Source organism: Parasteatoda tepidariorum, chromosome 12 (assembly GCF_982258835.1).
Source record: "Parasteatoda tepidariorum strain Cologne lab strain chromosome 12, Ptep-v5.0, whole genome shotgun sequence".
Lineage (NCBI taxonomy): Eukaryota > Metazoa > Arthropoda > Arachnida > Araneae > Theridiidae > Parasteatoda > Parasteatoda tepidariorum.
In genome coordinates, this window is record NC_141766.1 from 58,445,703 (window position 1) to 58,461,278 (window position 15,576).

The following is a 15,576-nucleotide window of genomic DNA, read 5'->3' on the forward strand; positions in this document are numbered from 1 at the left end:
ATCATATTTCGCTTTAATCTAATTAACTATAAACTTTTTAATAATGAAATTTAGCTCATTTTTAATAAAAAAGAATAATAAAGTTTTCTAAAGTAGCTGTTACTATGCAAAAGATAAAAGTAATCAATTTGTTTTTTTTAAGCATTTTGTAGCGTGTTTTGTTATTTATAAGGGTTTGTTTTGAAACTTTTTGAAAGAGTTTAACGATAAATATGAATGAGAATTTGATAGTTGATTAGCTGTTTTGTTAACTTCTATTGTAAATGATAAATCGAAACATGTAATTTTTTTTGTTTCACGTGAATTTTAAAATTTCCTACGTTTTACGATTTTTATTTAGTTTTGCCGTTTTTTAATCGATCTCTAATTTAAAACAAACAAAATTTTTCCAAAATATTTTTAATTTCCATTTTTGTAAAATTATCTAAAGAGGAAAAAAATATGATTGACAAAAAGTTAGAATTTCAAGAAATTTTTTTTTCTGAACACTTTCAGCTTCTTGCCTTTAAAAGAAAATCAATCATTAAAACTAAATTTAACAATTTTATTTTTTTATATTACTAAAAGCATCAGAGAAACATAAAGTCAGTACTGATTTATTTATTTATTTATTTTAGTTATTTGCTAATTGGGTAAAAATATGATAATATGATAAAAATATGATAAATAAAAGTCAGTATTTCAATGAATTTTTTTTAATGAATTTTTTCAAAATGAATTTTTTAATGAATGCTTATTACCTTTGAAAGAAAATTAATCATTACAACTAAATTTAACTATTATATTTTTTATATTTTTGCGAACATCAACAAAAAAATTGAGAAAGATAGAAACGGTGCTGCACCATAAAAAAGATCCCGAAACGTTTCTGAATATATGGGAATGTTATGGTGCATGTAATTTTCAAAAACATTTCTAAATATTTCAGAAACGTTTCGCAGTACTTCAGAAATATTTGAAATCATTTCTTTCAATTTCGGATTTTTTTAATATTTTGAAGCTTTTCCTGTAGGCGTTTTTTAATACTTCGGAAACCTCTTGTGAGGCTAGGCTACTAAAAATGTCTACCGTCATCTATCAAAAAACACTTTAAGATAGAATAGAGTTAACATGTCTCATATACTAGTGAATTGGAATTTAATAGTTGTAGTGGTAGCTACGCCACACTCTTAAACTGAATCGGCGTCGATGCTATTCAGTTTCCTACTTTTGAAAATTAAAAAAAAAAAAAAATGTTTCTCAATTGTTCGGAAAGACAGTACCGCTCAAAAGTATCAGTACACCTAGAAACTTATAAAAAAATGGCAAAATTCAAAGTGTCATAACTTCTTTAAAAATGATCAAAAATGCTTCTGTTTTAGCTCATTTTGAAGCTTAAAATCTCTACTTTTATGAACTCTAATTGTTTTTAATAAATATATTTTGCAACTATGTACAATTACACTCTAAACAATCATAGAAAATTGTGTTAATTTTTTGTGAAGTTTGACGCGATGTACGGGCACAAAGGGGTTAGATATTGTTAATTTTTATTATACCATTGAAAAATTTGGACTTTTAGCTTTCATTTAAAGAAAAAAAATTCCAAAAAAACATGTTTTTTGATGAAGTTATTGTCAAATAAAAAAAAAGGTTTTTTTCAGAATTTAATGATTTTTCAGCAATTATAATGAATTCCGCACAGGAACTATTTAGGCTCGTCCTCCTAACTTCGGTCTTCGATCCATTAACCAGCATAAATCATATGTGGAAAGTCCTTCAAGAGCAGTGGCGAAAAATAGACAATATAACATTAAAAAAGCTGATTGATCGGATGCCTCGAGTGTGTGCTGCAGTTATAAAAGCGCAGGGAGGATATTTTGAAGAAAGCAAAATATGATGTAAAATATTTTTTCATTATTACATTTTTGTTTTCAAATTTTTTCTGAGAAAAATACGAAAAAATAAATTTCAAAATATTAAATTGTAAACGTTGATTCTTATTTCATTATTATATTTTCCAAAAAAAAAATTAAAATTGTTATAATAAATTATGAAATAATATTATCGAGAAATATTAAATTTTAATTTATTTTAATTAAAAAATTTTCGTATCATATTATAATTACACTAAAATTCATTATAATTGCTGAAAAATCATTAAATTCTGAAAAAAAAAACCTTTTTTTTTATTTGACAATAACTTCGTCAAAAACATGTTTTATTGGAATTTTTTTTCTTTAAATGAAAGCTAAAAGTCCAAATTTTTTAATGGTATAACTAATAAAAATTAACAATATCTAACCCCTTTGTGCCCGCACATCGCGTCAAACTTCACAAAAAATTAATACAATTTTCTATGATTGTTTAGAGTGTAATTGAACATAGTTGCAAAATGTATTAATTAAAAACAATTAAAGTACATAAAAGTAGAGATTTTAAGCTTCAAAATGAGCTAAAGCAGAAGCATTTTTGATCATTTTTAAAGAAGTTATGACACTTTGAATTTTGCCATTTTTTTATAAGTTTCTAGGTGTACTGATACTTTTGAGCGGTACTGTATGATATTAAATGAAATGCACTGAGATTTTCGCAAACATTTTTGTCAAGTCAAAATTAGTTTCTGAAATTTTTTGCAGTGTATTGTCTACTGTAATTGGGTAAAAATATGATCATAAGTCAATGGATTTTTTTTCTCAATACTTTCTGCTTCTTAAAAAGAAAATCAATTATTAAAACTAAATTTATAAATTTTATTTTTAATATAACTTAGATTATCAGAAAAAGAAATGAGAAACCTAGAAACAAGTGCCGTTTTTTTTCCCTCGAATTGAGTAAAATATGATAAAAATATGGTAAGAAAATCAGTATTTCAATGAATTTTTTATGATGATTTTTTTCTCTATACTTCTTGCTTCTTACCTTTAAAAGAAAATCAATCAATTAAAACCAAATTTAACAATGTTATTTTTTATGTTACTAAGGACATCAGAAAAATATGATAAAAAAGTCAGTACTTCAATGAATTTTTCTGAACAATTTTTGCTTCTTACCTTAACAAGAAATTCAATTATTAAAACAAAATTAATCAATTTTATTTTTTATATTAATAAGAGCATCAGAAAAAAATATGAGAAACATAGAAACCTGCGCAAATTTTTTTCTCTAATTGGGTAAAAATGTCATAAATATATGATAAAAAAGTCAGTATTACAATGAATTTTTTCTGATGAATTTTTTTCTCTAGATTTCTGCTTTTTACCTTTAAAAGAAAATCAATCATTAAAACTAAATTTAACAATTTTATTTTTATATTACTAAGAACATCAGAAAAAAATAAGAAAGAAAGAAACCGATGCTGTTTTCTACTCTAATTGGGTAAAAATATGATAACATGAAAGAAATATATGATGAAAATATGATAAAAATATGCTAATATAAAAAAAAATGTATGATGAAAATATAATAACATTTATAATTATATTACTATGATTATTATATTTATATATTTTATATTATTATTTACTATCAAATCCTTAACTGTTTTACAATTTAAAATAATTTCTTAAAATTAAGTATTTAATTATTTATTGACATTTTAGTACTCTGTTAAAAATTTCAAGTTAACTTATTAATAAAAAATATTTTGGCAAAGCAAAAAAGTTTAATAATTTTAAATCTTCATATTTGGATTCGTGAAAACTTAACACAGTGCAGAAAATAAACAATTTCCACTATACAACTACAGAAATTTTTAAAAATGTCATACATATGAGAAAAATTTTATGTATGAAAAATATACAAATTTAAAAGTGTACATATGAGAAAAAAGCATTGCGAAATACTCTACAGATAAAATGGAAAAGTTGATAACTCCGAAACATTGTAGATGGATCTATTTTTCCTTTTAAAATGCAGTGCTTGGTAGCCCCAATTACCTGAAACTCTTGATTTTGGACAATTTGTTTGTGCCAAGTAGAATTTTGTAAATGCTTTAAAAAATCTTTAAAAATCACTAATTAACTTTCAAATTTTTTTTAAACAGTGATGCTATTAATGTGTAGGTAAATATTTGTAAAATAAGTAAATATGTACAATTTAAAAAAAACTAATAAATACAGGGATAATAATAATGGTTATAAGTAATCCAATAAAAATAAATATTTCAAATACATTCAATACATTAATTTTAAGTCTGCGACAAATATAATTTTGTAAACACTTTAAGAGCATTTGAAATCAGTGATTGTGGTTTTTTTAATGTTTTTTTATGTAATTATTTGTAAAATAAGTAAATATTTAGTACTTTTTTAAAAAAAGCTGGGATGATAATAATAGATATAAGTAATCGAATAAAAATAAATAGATTAAATACGCTTAATACATTAGTTACCATTATTAATACATTAGTCAGCTTATTACATTAGTTTAAGTTTGCACTATGTAGAATTTTTTAAACACGTTAAAACTTTAAAAATCAGTGATTAAATTTTAGATTTTTATTTTCGAAGCCATAAATGTGTGTATGAAAATATTTGTAAAATAAGCAAATACTTACTATTAAAAAAATAAATAAAATAAAAACCTAATAAAAGCTAGGATCGCAATGATAAGTAGAAGAAGTCTAATAAAATTAAATACTTTATGCTCATACACTTAGTTAAAATGAAAAGCAGTGTTCTTACAATTATAATTTCAGTTAAATAATAAATTAGTATTACATAAATTTAAAATAACCTTTATCAAAAATTAAAATGATTGTGATAGGTTATTGAATTGAGAAAATATTATTTACCAGACCATATTCCACATTTCATATTGTTTTATTAAAAATTATTTATGATATACTAACGCTTACGAATTCGTGGAATATCATAAATGATATTTGAGAGCATTTAAAAAATAGTTTTTAAGTATGTATTAGTATTAAAAAACTAAAATTAAAAAAAAATTTGAAAACCTCTTTTACTTAAGCAGAAACTTACTTTATTCAATAAATAATTGCTGGATACTGTCAGCCAACCATGACATTTCCTTAGTGCTTTCAAGATTTCACTTAAAAAACTATTCCACTTAGAACTTTCTTATCCAAGGGATTCTATAATGACTACTCTTAATATAAACTCTTATAATCCTTCCTAAAACTAGAGTAAAATATCTAAGCACAAGTCGCGAATGAATATTTAAGCGAGAAAAAAAAAACGTTGCCGAAATCTGAAGAACTATAAGCGAATAAAGTGAATTAAAAAAAAAAAAACTAATAAAGCACATTTTATTGACAGAGGAAGTTAAAAAAGGGTTAGAAGTAATTATTAAAGCATTTTTTCAAATTTTATCTATGGATAAAGCTGGTTTTGATATTTTTTATCTCGCTTTCTTTACAAAGTAATTCATCAGGATTCGAGAGCACTTTATTTCCATGTGATGAGTTTGTGAATTCCATTTTGTACACGGATTTTAAAAATACATATTAAGAGTTTTGATTACGAAATACCCTGTGTAGGAGTGTACTAATTATACAGTAGTTTAAATATGGTAATTTTAATAGAAATATTTTAATCTTATATCTTTTGGTATAATAGATAATATTAGAGACGACATATTATATATATCTATAGAATATTGATTAAAAATTATTGTTTCAGATTCAGTGTGGACAGAAAATTCTAGAGATATACTCGGAGGTTAGTATAGTTTTAGCTGGTTTAATAACATGGGAATACTAACGTTATTTGTTTATCAACCTATCCAAATAAAGCTGCTAATGTAAGTCAAAATTATCCACATTACTATTCCCAGGTTAAATCTTTCTTTCTAAAATTTCAAGTAAAGTAAAAAATAAATAATAATATAAAATGATGTTCCATTACAGGAGGTAATTCAAAAAACGGCCACACCCTTCTCCGACCACACTCAACGCCTGCTACTCTAGTCTGGTAAGAAATTTATTCATTTTTTTACTCTTCATTTATATTGGGAGGGAGATGAGATTTGTTGTAGTCTATTATTAAGCTGATATTAAATGTAAAAACTCGCGAATAATGACCTTCACTATATACTATATACAGTCGAACTCGTTTATAACGAGCTCGGATTTAACGAGAACTCGGATTTACCGAGGGAAACGAGAATATTTGGTTGGATCAATGTTAAGTCTATGGAACAGAAGTCGCTTTTAACGAGCAAGACCCGGTTTTAGCGAGCAATATTTTTCTGTCTTGCAATCTTTTTTTCAAAATGATAAGAAATGCGCGCGAAATAAAAAAAAAACCGTGAACTGAAACTTCAAAGTAAGCTAACAAACTACTATTTTAAATATGTAGATTAATGAAAAAAATAAATGGTTTGGTAAGAATCTTTTCCTTTATTTTTCTTTCCGTTTATTGCTTCTTTCCTTTAAGACTGTAGTGCAACTAGAAATTTTTTGCTGGTTGGGGGGAGGGGATAGTTATCATTAAATTAATAAAAGTGTTTAATTAAAGTAAGTAAGTATTAATTAAATTTTATGTAAACTCAATAATTTGACCTCCCAACCCCCACCCCTCTTCTGGTTGCACGCCTGCCTTAAGGACCCGTTTATTACGAGCACTCGGATTTAACGAGTACATGTTACGGTCCCTTTGTGCTCGTTATAAACGAGTTCGACTGTACTTTGGGGAATTCTTCTGCAGTTACACGGAGAAATAGATTCTGGTAAATTACCATACTATATAGTAATGACATTTCTAGTAAGAAAAAAAAGAGAAAGAAACACAGCTCTGATTAGTAAAACCAAAATATACTAAGTTTAAACCATTCAGTTGGTAATTTTTCCTTCACATGGTACGGCTTACCGGAAATTGTAGTTTTCAAAATTATGTTGCCAAAATTATATCCTTTCAAAATTATAATGCCTTATTAGCATGCACGTGTGGTTTTAAACCACACATTTAGTTAAAAATACAAAACTGAAAAGTAAATTTAGTCAAATAAAGGATTTTTGTTTTGCCAAGCTCTTAGGGTTTATGATAAAATTACCAAAATTCACTGCTATTACCAAATTTCATTAGACAATATAAAAAAATATTTTTTCGTTAACATTACCAAAATCATTACTAAAGCGCTTTTGATTAAAAGTTACCATAAAGTCAGAAATACTGTAAATTTTACCATATTTTTGCAGTTTTTGCCATACTTTTTTTTCTTAGTGTACTTCAAGTATAAATATTGCAGAAAAGTCTCTGGCAGTTGTTCATTTTTTTACACCGAAGGTTATATTTGTTATTTTAAAATTTTCTTTTTCAAAATGATAGAAACGAAAACCCTAAAAACAAATAAAGAAAAACTGAAAACAGAAATTTCAATTGAATTTGTTTAAAGAAAAAAAACATTTCACTGTGACTGTTATATACCTAAAAAAGTGAACACAAAAGATCCAACGAATGGTTTAAATGGTACGCATATTTTGGTTTTATGAACTATAAATGTATTTTTTTAATCAGAAATGTCATTACCATGCAATAAGCTAATTATACCAACATTTTTTTCTCCGAGTAGTCTTAAACATTTTACTGACTTATATTAAGGGGATACTGCATTAAAAAATTAAGTAGCTACCGTAGAAACTCTTGGATTCAATGAGATGATTGATTTCCGTTAAGACAATAACTTTTATTTATTTATTTTTTGGACATTTTACAATTGTAATGTCTGTCGTCTAAAAATATGCGTGGTATAGAAAATAATAACTACATTAACCTACACAAGGATTCATAAGTTTGCCTAAATTCAATTCATAAGTAAGAATTAGGCTTATTAAATTCACAAGTAAGTCTAAATTAAGTGATAGCAAACTTATGATATGAAAACTTTATCCTGAACCCGTCTTACCTCCATCATGTAGAAATTTAAACTTCGAGAAGCATTTTTCCAGGGAGGGGGGGGGGACAAAGTTTAATGACTATTTTAAAACAAATTGTCAATGAATAATTTTTGTTCCATTTGTGCAGAAAAATATATATATATATATTAAAATAAATAAGTTTAAATAAAAAAGAACTGTATTTTGATGCAGAATTGTATTACTTTAAACTAATGCTAAACTAAAAAAAAATTTAAAAACTCTTTGTGTACATATTTTTTTAAATACTATATTGAAAGTAAGGAACTAGTAAAAAAAAAAGAAATGAAGGTGCGAGAATTATCTTTTTGTTAACGAAAACACTCAATACGATTCGAAAATAAGCACAGGCTATGAAAAGAACTTAAAAAAAAAAAAAAAAAAGCTTTTAAAACGTAAAGTTCTTTCATGTTTTAAAATATTAAATTTTTTTTTTCACTTTACTTAAAAATAATCTTTAGACAAATATGAAATTATTTTTAACTAATTTTATTCAGTTATTTCTGCTGCATAAAATCTAAGACAAATCAATTTTTAAGAATTCCTATTGCGCAAATTTGTAAAATTTTACTCTTGATTCTAATAATTCGTTACATAAAATTCAAAACATTGCACAATTTTAGAATTTGCCTCTTAATCAACCAATTACTTTTTATCATTCTTGGTAAATTAACTTTCAAGTTCAATATTATTGATTAAATGTTACGTTAAATACTTTTAACAATATATACTACGAGTTACAACAAATTTAAAAACTGAAAGGAGTTAAACTATTTATAACTTCTGTTTTTTTACTATTAATAACTCGCAGATAAAAACCACCTGTTATTTATACACGCGAAAACAATTTATTGCGAAATAGAGTCTACATATTTTAACTAAATATAAATATTTATCATCCAGTAAATATATTAGGTGTACTTAAATGTATTAAGTCGTCATAAGGCACACAAAACTGAAATAAAATATATCATAAAGATGGAATACATTACATTCCATGACATATTTTTGGTAGCCAAGAATTCTCTAATCTAATTTATTAACACACCCGCCGAGTGAACGTGTGTAACAATGTTTATTGAGAACTAAAATATTTGGCTTTTTTCTTCGTAAAGAAAGATGATATAGAAAGTTTAGATGCTAGAAATAAAGTTTCGGTAGAGATAGAAATTATGGTTTAAGTAAATACAATCGTTATTTGTTCATAATATTTAAAAAAAAAATAAGGGATTTGTTATACAAATTTTGTATTCATTAAAATTTCATTGTAAATTGGAGAAGTGATTGCGTGTTTTTTCGAATTAAAATTTATTAATAGAATAAACATTTTAAGACAGCAATGGTTATTCTCAATATATTATGTTTTTATTATTTCAAATGTTTAATATCAAGGAAAGAATTTATATCTGAGAAATATAGGTGTTAGATAGTAGATACCAGATATATTCTGGATAAACCTAGATAAAAGTCTTATTTATCCAGATTTATCAAGAAATCTGGATCAAGAGGTCTTAGATCCAGATGTTGATGCCATTAAAATTCTTTTTAAAAAAGCTCCATTAAAAATGCAAGAAAAAAATCACGTTAAATTAAAAATTAATGCCTTCAAAAATTTTCGGAAATATGTTTTATATTAGCTTCTTTTGATAAAAAGGAAAATTCTAGATCGTAATTTTTATTTATACATGCAGTAAGATATAAAGCAATATTAACTCTTGGGTAAAAAAAAATGAGATAGTGTCCCTTATATGTATGCTTTTATGTACGCTAATTACAAGCAAAAATATATTTTGGTATTTTTTAATCATAAAATACAGTCTATTTGTTACCAAGAAAATCTGTTGGATTCTCGGAACTAACTATATTTGTTCTAACATATTCAAAAAGATTATAAAATTCATTATAAAATTCAAAAAGAGGAGTTTGAAATTTTTTATTTCATTCATATTCAAAAATTTATAGATATTTGATTTTGTAAATGAAAGAAATTTCAACGATGAATTACAGTTTCTCTTAGATCTAAATAACTGCAAATTTGAAACATAATTTGGAAGTGAGCCTTGTTTGGAAAATTTTACATTTAACGCAAAAAGGGACATTGCTGACCGGAGCTCTATTTCATAACCAGAAATTACTAAAATGCTAAATACAATATTTCTCGCTTATTTTGACCTAAATTAGTACAAAATAATGAAAAAGTATGAAGTATATGATTATTAAAAATTTTGCGTTAAAAGGTTCATATAAATATGTAATTTACCTTATGTAATTTGTAATTATGTAATTTGAAAAAAATGCCCGATAAAGATAATTGTAGGAATTTATAAGTTTTAGTTTCAACTTTCAAGAACAACATAACTGTATTATCAAAAATACTTTTTTATTATTCTTCAAATTGAAGAATTTTCTATTGTTCTGAAGAATTTTTTTTTTCATCTTGAAGAACTATGTTCAACATCAATATTTGCTATATAAATTAACAAAATTTATTGTAAATTTTATGCTAAGTTATATGGAAACACTAGTTCATAAGCAAAATGCGTGTAAAATGACAAATGTTATTAAAAATTCATTAAAAAAATATTTATAAAAAAGGGGGTAAATCTTAAAAGAGAAAAAAGACAACAAAAAAATTATGTCCTCTGAAGAAAAAAGAAAATTACCAAATATGCAGAAATTGCATAGATTGTCAACTTCTGATTGCATCTTATTTTTAAATGTGCTTTTCAATCTATGTCGATTTTCTCATTTTTGTCTTAAACAAGCTAGTCTCCGATGATATACTTTTTAAATAGATTTTTGATTTTCCTTGACGCCTTCTAGAAAATAATTCCACAAATTCATATGTTATTTTTAAATGCGCATTTCAAGCTCTGACAATTTTCTCAACGCGCATTTTTGTTCAAAACAAACTAGTCTCCAAATTTCTTAACTAAATTTTTAATTTTTCTAGAAAATAATTCCTTAAATTTAAAAATATATAGCTTAACACATTTTTTCGATCTTTAATTTTAATCAAATCACCTTTAAAATTAATTACTGTAACATACCAAATCACGTAATGTAGAGAAGAATTTTTCATCAATCTGAACCTCCCCCTAACATCAAGAGGCAGTACAAAGTGGTGAAAATCCCTTATTTATGTGACAAATATTTCATATTACATGACCGGGTTAAGAGGATTCACGTGACAAGTCACGTGCTTAAAACGTGCCGCTCCGGTTAAAAACGGCGCAGTACATTCCAAATTCGAAAATCTCCGCAGTTCTATGGCGTATGTACGATAAAAGCGAACGACGTGACAGCTTAGTTGATGAAAAGTGATGGGAAACGACAAATCAATTAGTTTGTAATTCGAAAAGTAATATAAAAGCGGTTAGTATAAAGATCGCTCCCCTTATAGAGTTGAGTTGGACGGAATTGATAGGATTTTAGTGAGATGGGGGAGTTGAGGGGTTAAAAGGTTAATCATTAAGGGAAAAAATTAGATAGAATTTGAATGAGCTTTATTTATTGCATCGAGATGAAAAAAATAATTTTTAATACACACACACACACATATATATATATATATATATATATATATATATATATATATATATATATATATATATATATATATATATATATATATATATATATATATATATATTAGCATCAGCTCACACGATTATATCCGCAAAAATTGCGGATATAATCGTCTGAGCTGATGAAAAGATTATATCTTTTATTTTCCGGATTTTTTAATTTTTTTTCGTCCCTTCTTCGGAATTTTTTTTCTCCCGGTTTCTTGTTATTTTTATAATTATTTTTCTTTTTTCTCTTTTTCCATTGTTCTGTAATTTTTACCATGTTTTCTTGCTAAATTTATCGCATTATATGCTCCTTATCTGTTTTAAGTCAGCGATAAACTAGATCGCTAGATCTAAATACTGCTGAAATTATAGAATTATTCAAATACTTCTTGTAAAATATGATAAGAAATGTCTGATTATAGAAGTGTTTTCATTATTTTGTCCAGTGTTTTCATTATTTTGTATATGCAACGCAACATAAATAGCTAAGTTATAATATATACATTTGTATTTTGTATTTTGCGCATATACATTTGTACAATAAGTATTTTTCGATGTATAAAGAATGAAAAAAGTCATATAAATGAATTTTTCAATTATTGTTTTTATAACTTGTAATTTGAAGGCTGGACGTAAACGATGAAACGATAGAAGAAGTGTCTATAAATAATCATTTTCACTTATTAATAATTATTTTAAATTAATTATTGAGTAGAATTAATTTCCCTATTTTTTATAATAACAGGGATTTCTTGTTAAATTAATTTTACTATATATCCCTTCTCTTTCAATAATAAAATTTAAAATAATAAACTACACTAAGATATGCAAAGTAAAATAAGCATCGAAACAATAATATATATTTTTAGTTGTATGAAGAGTTAAGCTTTTTTTTTATTATTTATTTAAATATTAGCTTTATAACCTATATTTTGAAAGTCGGAAGAAAATAATTAAACAGCAGGAGTGGGTATGAATAATAATTTTCACTTAAAAGAATGTCCCTTTTTTATTACAAGGGTTGCTTGCTAAATTTATTTTATTATGTATTCCTTCTCTTTTAAATAAAATTTAAAATAATAAACTAAACTAAGATATGCAAAGTAAAATAAACATCGAAACAATAATATATATTTTTAGTTGTATGAAGAGTTAAGCTTTTTTTTTGATTATTTATTTAAATATTAGCTTTATAACCTATATTTTGAAAGTCAGAAGAAAATAATGAAGCAGAAGGAGTGGGTATGAATAATAATTTTCACTTAAAAGAATGTCCCTTTTTTATTACAAGGGTTGCTTGCTAAATTTATTTTATTATGTATTCCTTCTCTTTTAAATAAAATTTAAAATAATAAACTAAACTAAGATATGCAAAGTAAAATAAATATCAAAGCAGTAATATATATTTTTAGTTATATGAAGAATGAAAAAAATTTTGATTATTTATTTAAATAATCGTTTTATAACCTATATTGTGAAAGTCAATTTTATTATATGTTCCTTCTCTTTCTTTAAATGAAGTTAATGATAAATTACACTAATATATGTAAGATTAAGTAAATGGCATGGCAATATTATATATAAATTTAGTTGTATGAAAAATGAAAAAGTTATATTGATGAACTTTTCAATGATTGTTTTTATAACCTATTATTTTGAAGGTTGGAAGAAAACTATGAAACGGCAGAAGGAGTATGCATACCTAGAAATACACTTTATATGCATTATGTGGATTTCTGTGCGAAAAACTATATGCAACCTGTAAATGCAGCCTCATTTGGAAAGGTACAATATTCAATTTTTCTCTTTCTAAATATTTTTCTATTTTTAAATGTAGGGAGAAGTGTTGTAATTTGAGCCAATTTTACATTATTTTTTCTAACCAGAAAGTAATAATTCAAGTAAGGAACCGCTCAAATATTGCGTAAGCATATTTTTGGTAATTTTGAATTCCCCTTTAGCAAAGAAAAATAAGAAAATCTCAAAAGATTCCCTTTACGAAAGAAAGTTCGCAAAAGCAAGACGCAATTCCCTTTTGCTTTTCACTTTGGCTTTTATTGTAGTAATCTAATTTTTGGTTTATATTCAAATAAGAGATGTCAAGCAAAACAAAATTTACATTTTCATTCATTTTATAAAATTTTAAGTTGAATATTCTTTTGAAATATTTTGTAATCAAAACTTCTGTAGCCTTTCCTTCTGTAGTCTTTTCTTCTGTAGTCTTTCCTTCTATAGTCTATCCTTCAGTAGTCTTTCCTTCTGCAGTCTTTCCTTCTGTAGTCTTTCCTTCTGTAGTCTTTCCTTCTGGAGTCTTTTCTTCTGTAGTCTTTCCTTCAGTAGTCTTTTCTTCTGTAGTCTTTCCTTCTGTAGTCTTTTCTTCTGTAGTCTTTTCTTCTGTAGTCTTTCCTTCTGTAGTCTATCCTTCTGTAGTCTTTCCTTCTGTAGTCTTTGAAACTCTTCGAAGAAATTTTTTCCGACTGTTATTACTCTGAGCCTAATTCCAAAATTGAAATTTTTCTAAATGCAATTTTTTAATTCTTTCCTTTCTTTTCCTTGCGTTTATTTTAACATTTTTTGATAGAAATAAAACCAGTTTAAGGTACAACACCATGTTGATAATAGCAATGAGAAAAAAAAAGAAAAAAGAACGGTCAAATCTCCCAGAATATGATAAAAGTTACCGTGTTTCTGGCTCTATAGGAACTCCAAGAAACATGGTAATTTTTACCGAAGCGTTTTGGTAATTATTTTGCAGAAATTAGCAATATAATTTGGTAATTGTGGTAAAATTTGTTAGTTTTATTACGATACCTTAGACCATGCCATTCAATCAATCCATTAGCGTATGAACGGAAACATTGCCATATGAATGGTTTAAATATAGTATATTTTAGCTTTATTACCCCTTTTATGGTTCTTTTTTTTTTTTTTTTTTTTTTTTTTTTTTTTTTTTTTTTACCAGAAATGCCATTACGATACAGTACGGTAATTTTACCATATTTTTTTTTCTCCGTGCATGTAATATGGAAATAACACTTATTATGAGTTTTTTCCTTCTATTTAAGTTTGTTAGTCTGTTATCTTTGGATATTCATACAATTAAAACTTATTTTTATTTTAAAACTAACCTACATAAGCTAAAATGTACCGAGTTATTTACAATGTTATATCAAAGAACACTTTTTCGGACTATTCAAAAATATGAAACTTTATTCAGAACATAAATATTTTTACCCATTGTGTCGTCCACATGGAAATACACTTGCGCTATTTAATTATTCTGCTGCCTATAGTGAACGGGAAAAAAAGCACCGGAAGAAAAAAATCGGGAAAAAAACATTGGAAAAAAGCACCTTGTTAGTAATCATATGAATTTAAAGTCCGATTCTATTCGAGTTGTTGATCCAAAAGTTAATGTAATTAAATATTTATTCAAATGAAATTAGATATATATACTAAGGATTGTATGATAATGACATTTCTAGTAAGAGGAAAGAAGAAGAAAAAAACATTATTCTGGTTAATAAAATGAAAATATACAGTGTTAAAATCATTCAATATATTCAGTAGAGCCAATATACGGTAATTTTTCTATTTATATGATAACGGCTCACCGGAAATTCTGGTTTTCAAAATTTTAGTTCTAACTACTACACAGATAGTAAAATATGCAAAACTGAAGATATAAATGGTTTTTATGCCATGTTTAAAGATATCATGATAAAATTACCAAATTTTACCACAGTTACCAAATATTATCGCATGTTTTTAAACTGTATTTTATTGCTAATTTTACCATTATCATTACCAAAGAGCTTCGGTACAAAATTACTAAGCTATTTGGTATTTCCAAAGAGTCAGAAAGAAAGATAAGTTTTATTATATTATAGTAGTTTAGACCATCCTTTTTTTTTCTCAGAGTAACTTTTGAAACATTTAAGTAAATAATGTTTGGCATTTAAATTAACTTCATACGTAGTGAAATAAATTTGGTTTCAAATTTTTATTAATTTAAGATATGTGTAAATCATGCAATTTAGCCATAAAGGGAAAAGTGGTAACTTGAGTTTTCGGTATTTTATTGCTTTAAAATTCAGTTATAATGTTCCTAAATTGAATCGTTAACATTGATGGTTTATGGTA

General features: G+C 25.4%; 1 protein-coding gene across 2 annotated transcripts in view; it reads left to right on the plus strand.

Moving 5' to 3' along the window:
- The window catches only part of LOC107453493 (transcription factor RFX4), a 78,652-nt gene that overhangs the window by 18,220 nt on the left and 44,856 nt on the right, over window positions 1-15,576 (plus strand). For both annotated transcript variants that reach the window (XM_043047116.3, XM_043047115.3), the window contains exons 2-4: window positions 5,625-5,663; window positions 5,852-5,915; window positions 13,095-13,218. In XM_043047116.3, the coding sequence (XP_042903050.1) occupies window positions 5,625-5,663; window positions 5,852-5,915; window positions 13,095-13,218 (227 nt within the window). The remainder of the gene's footprint in view (window positions 1-5,624; window positions 5,664-5,851; window positions 5,916-13,094; window positions 13,219-15,576) is intronic.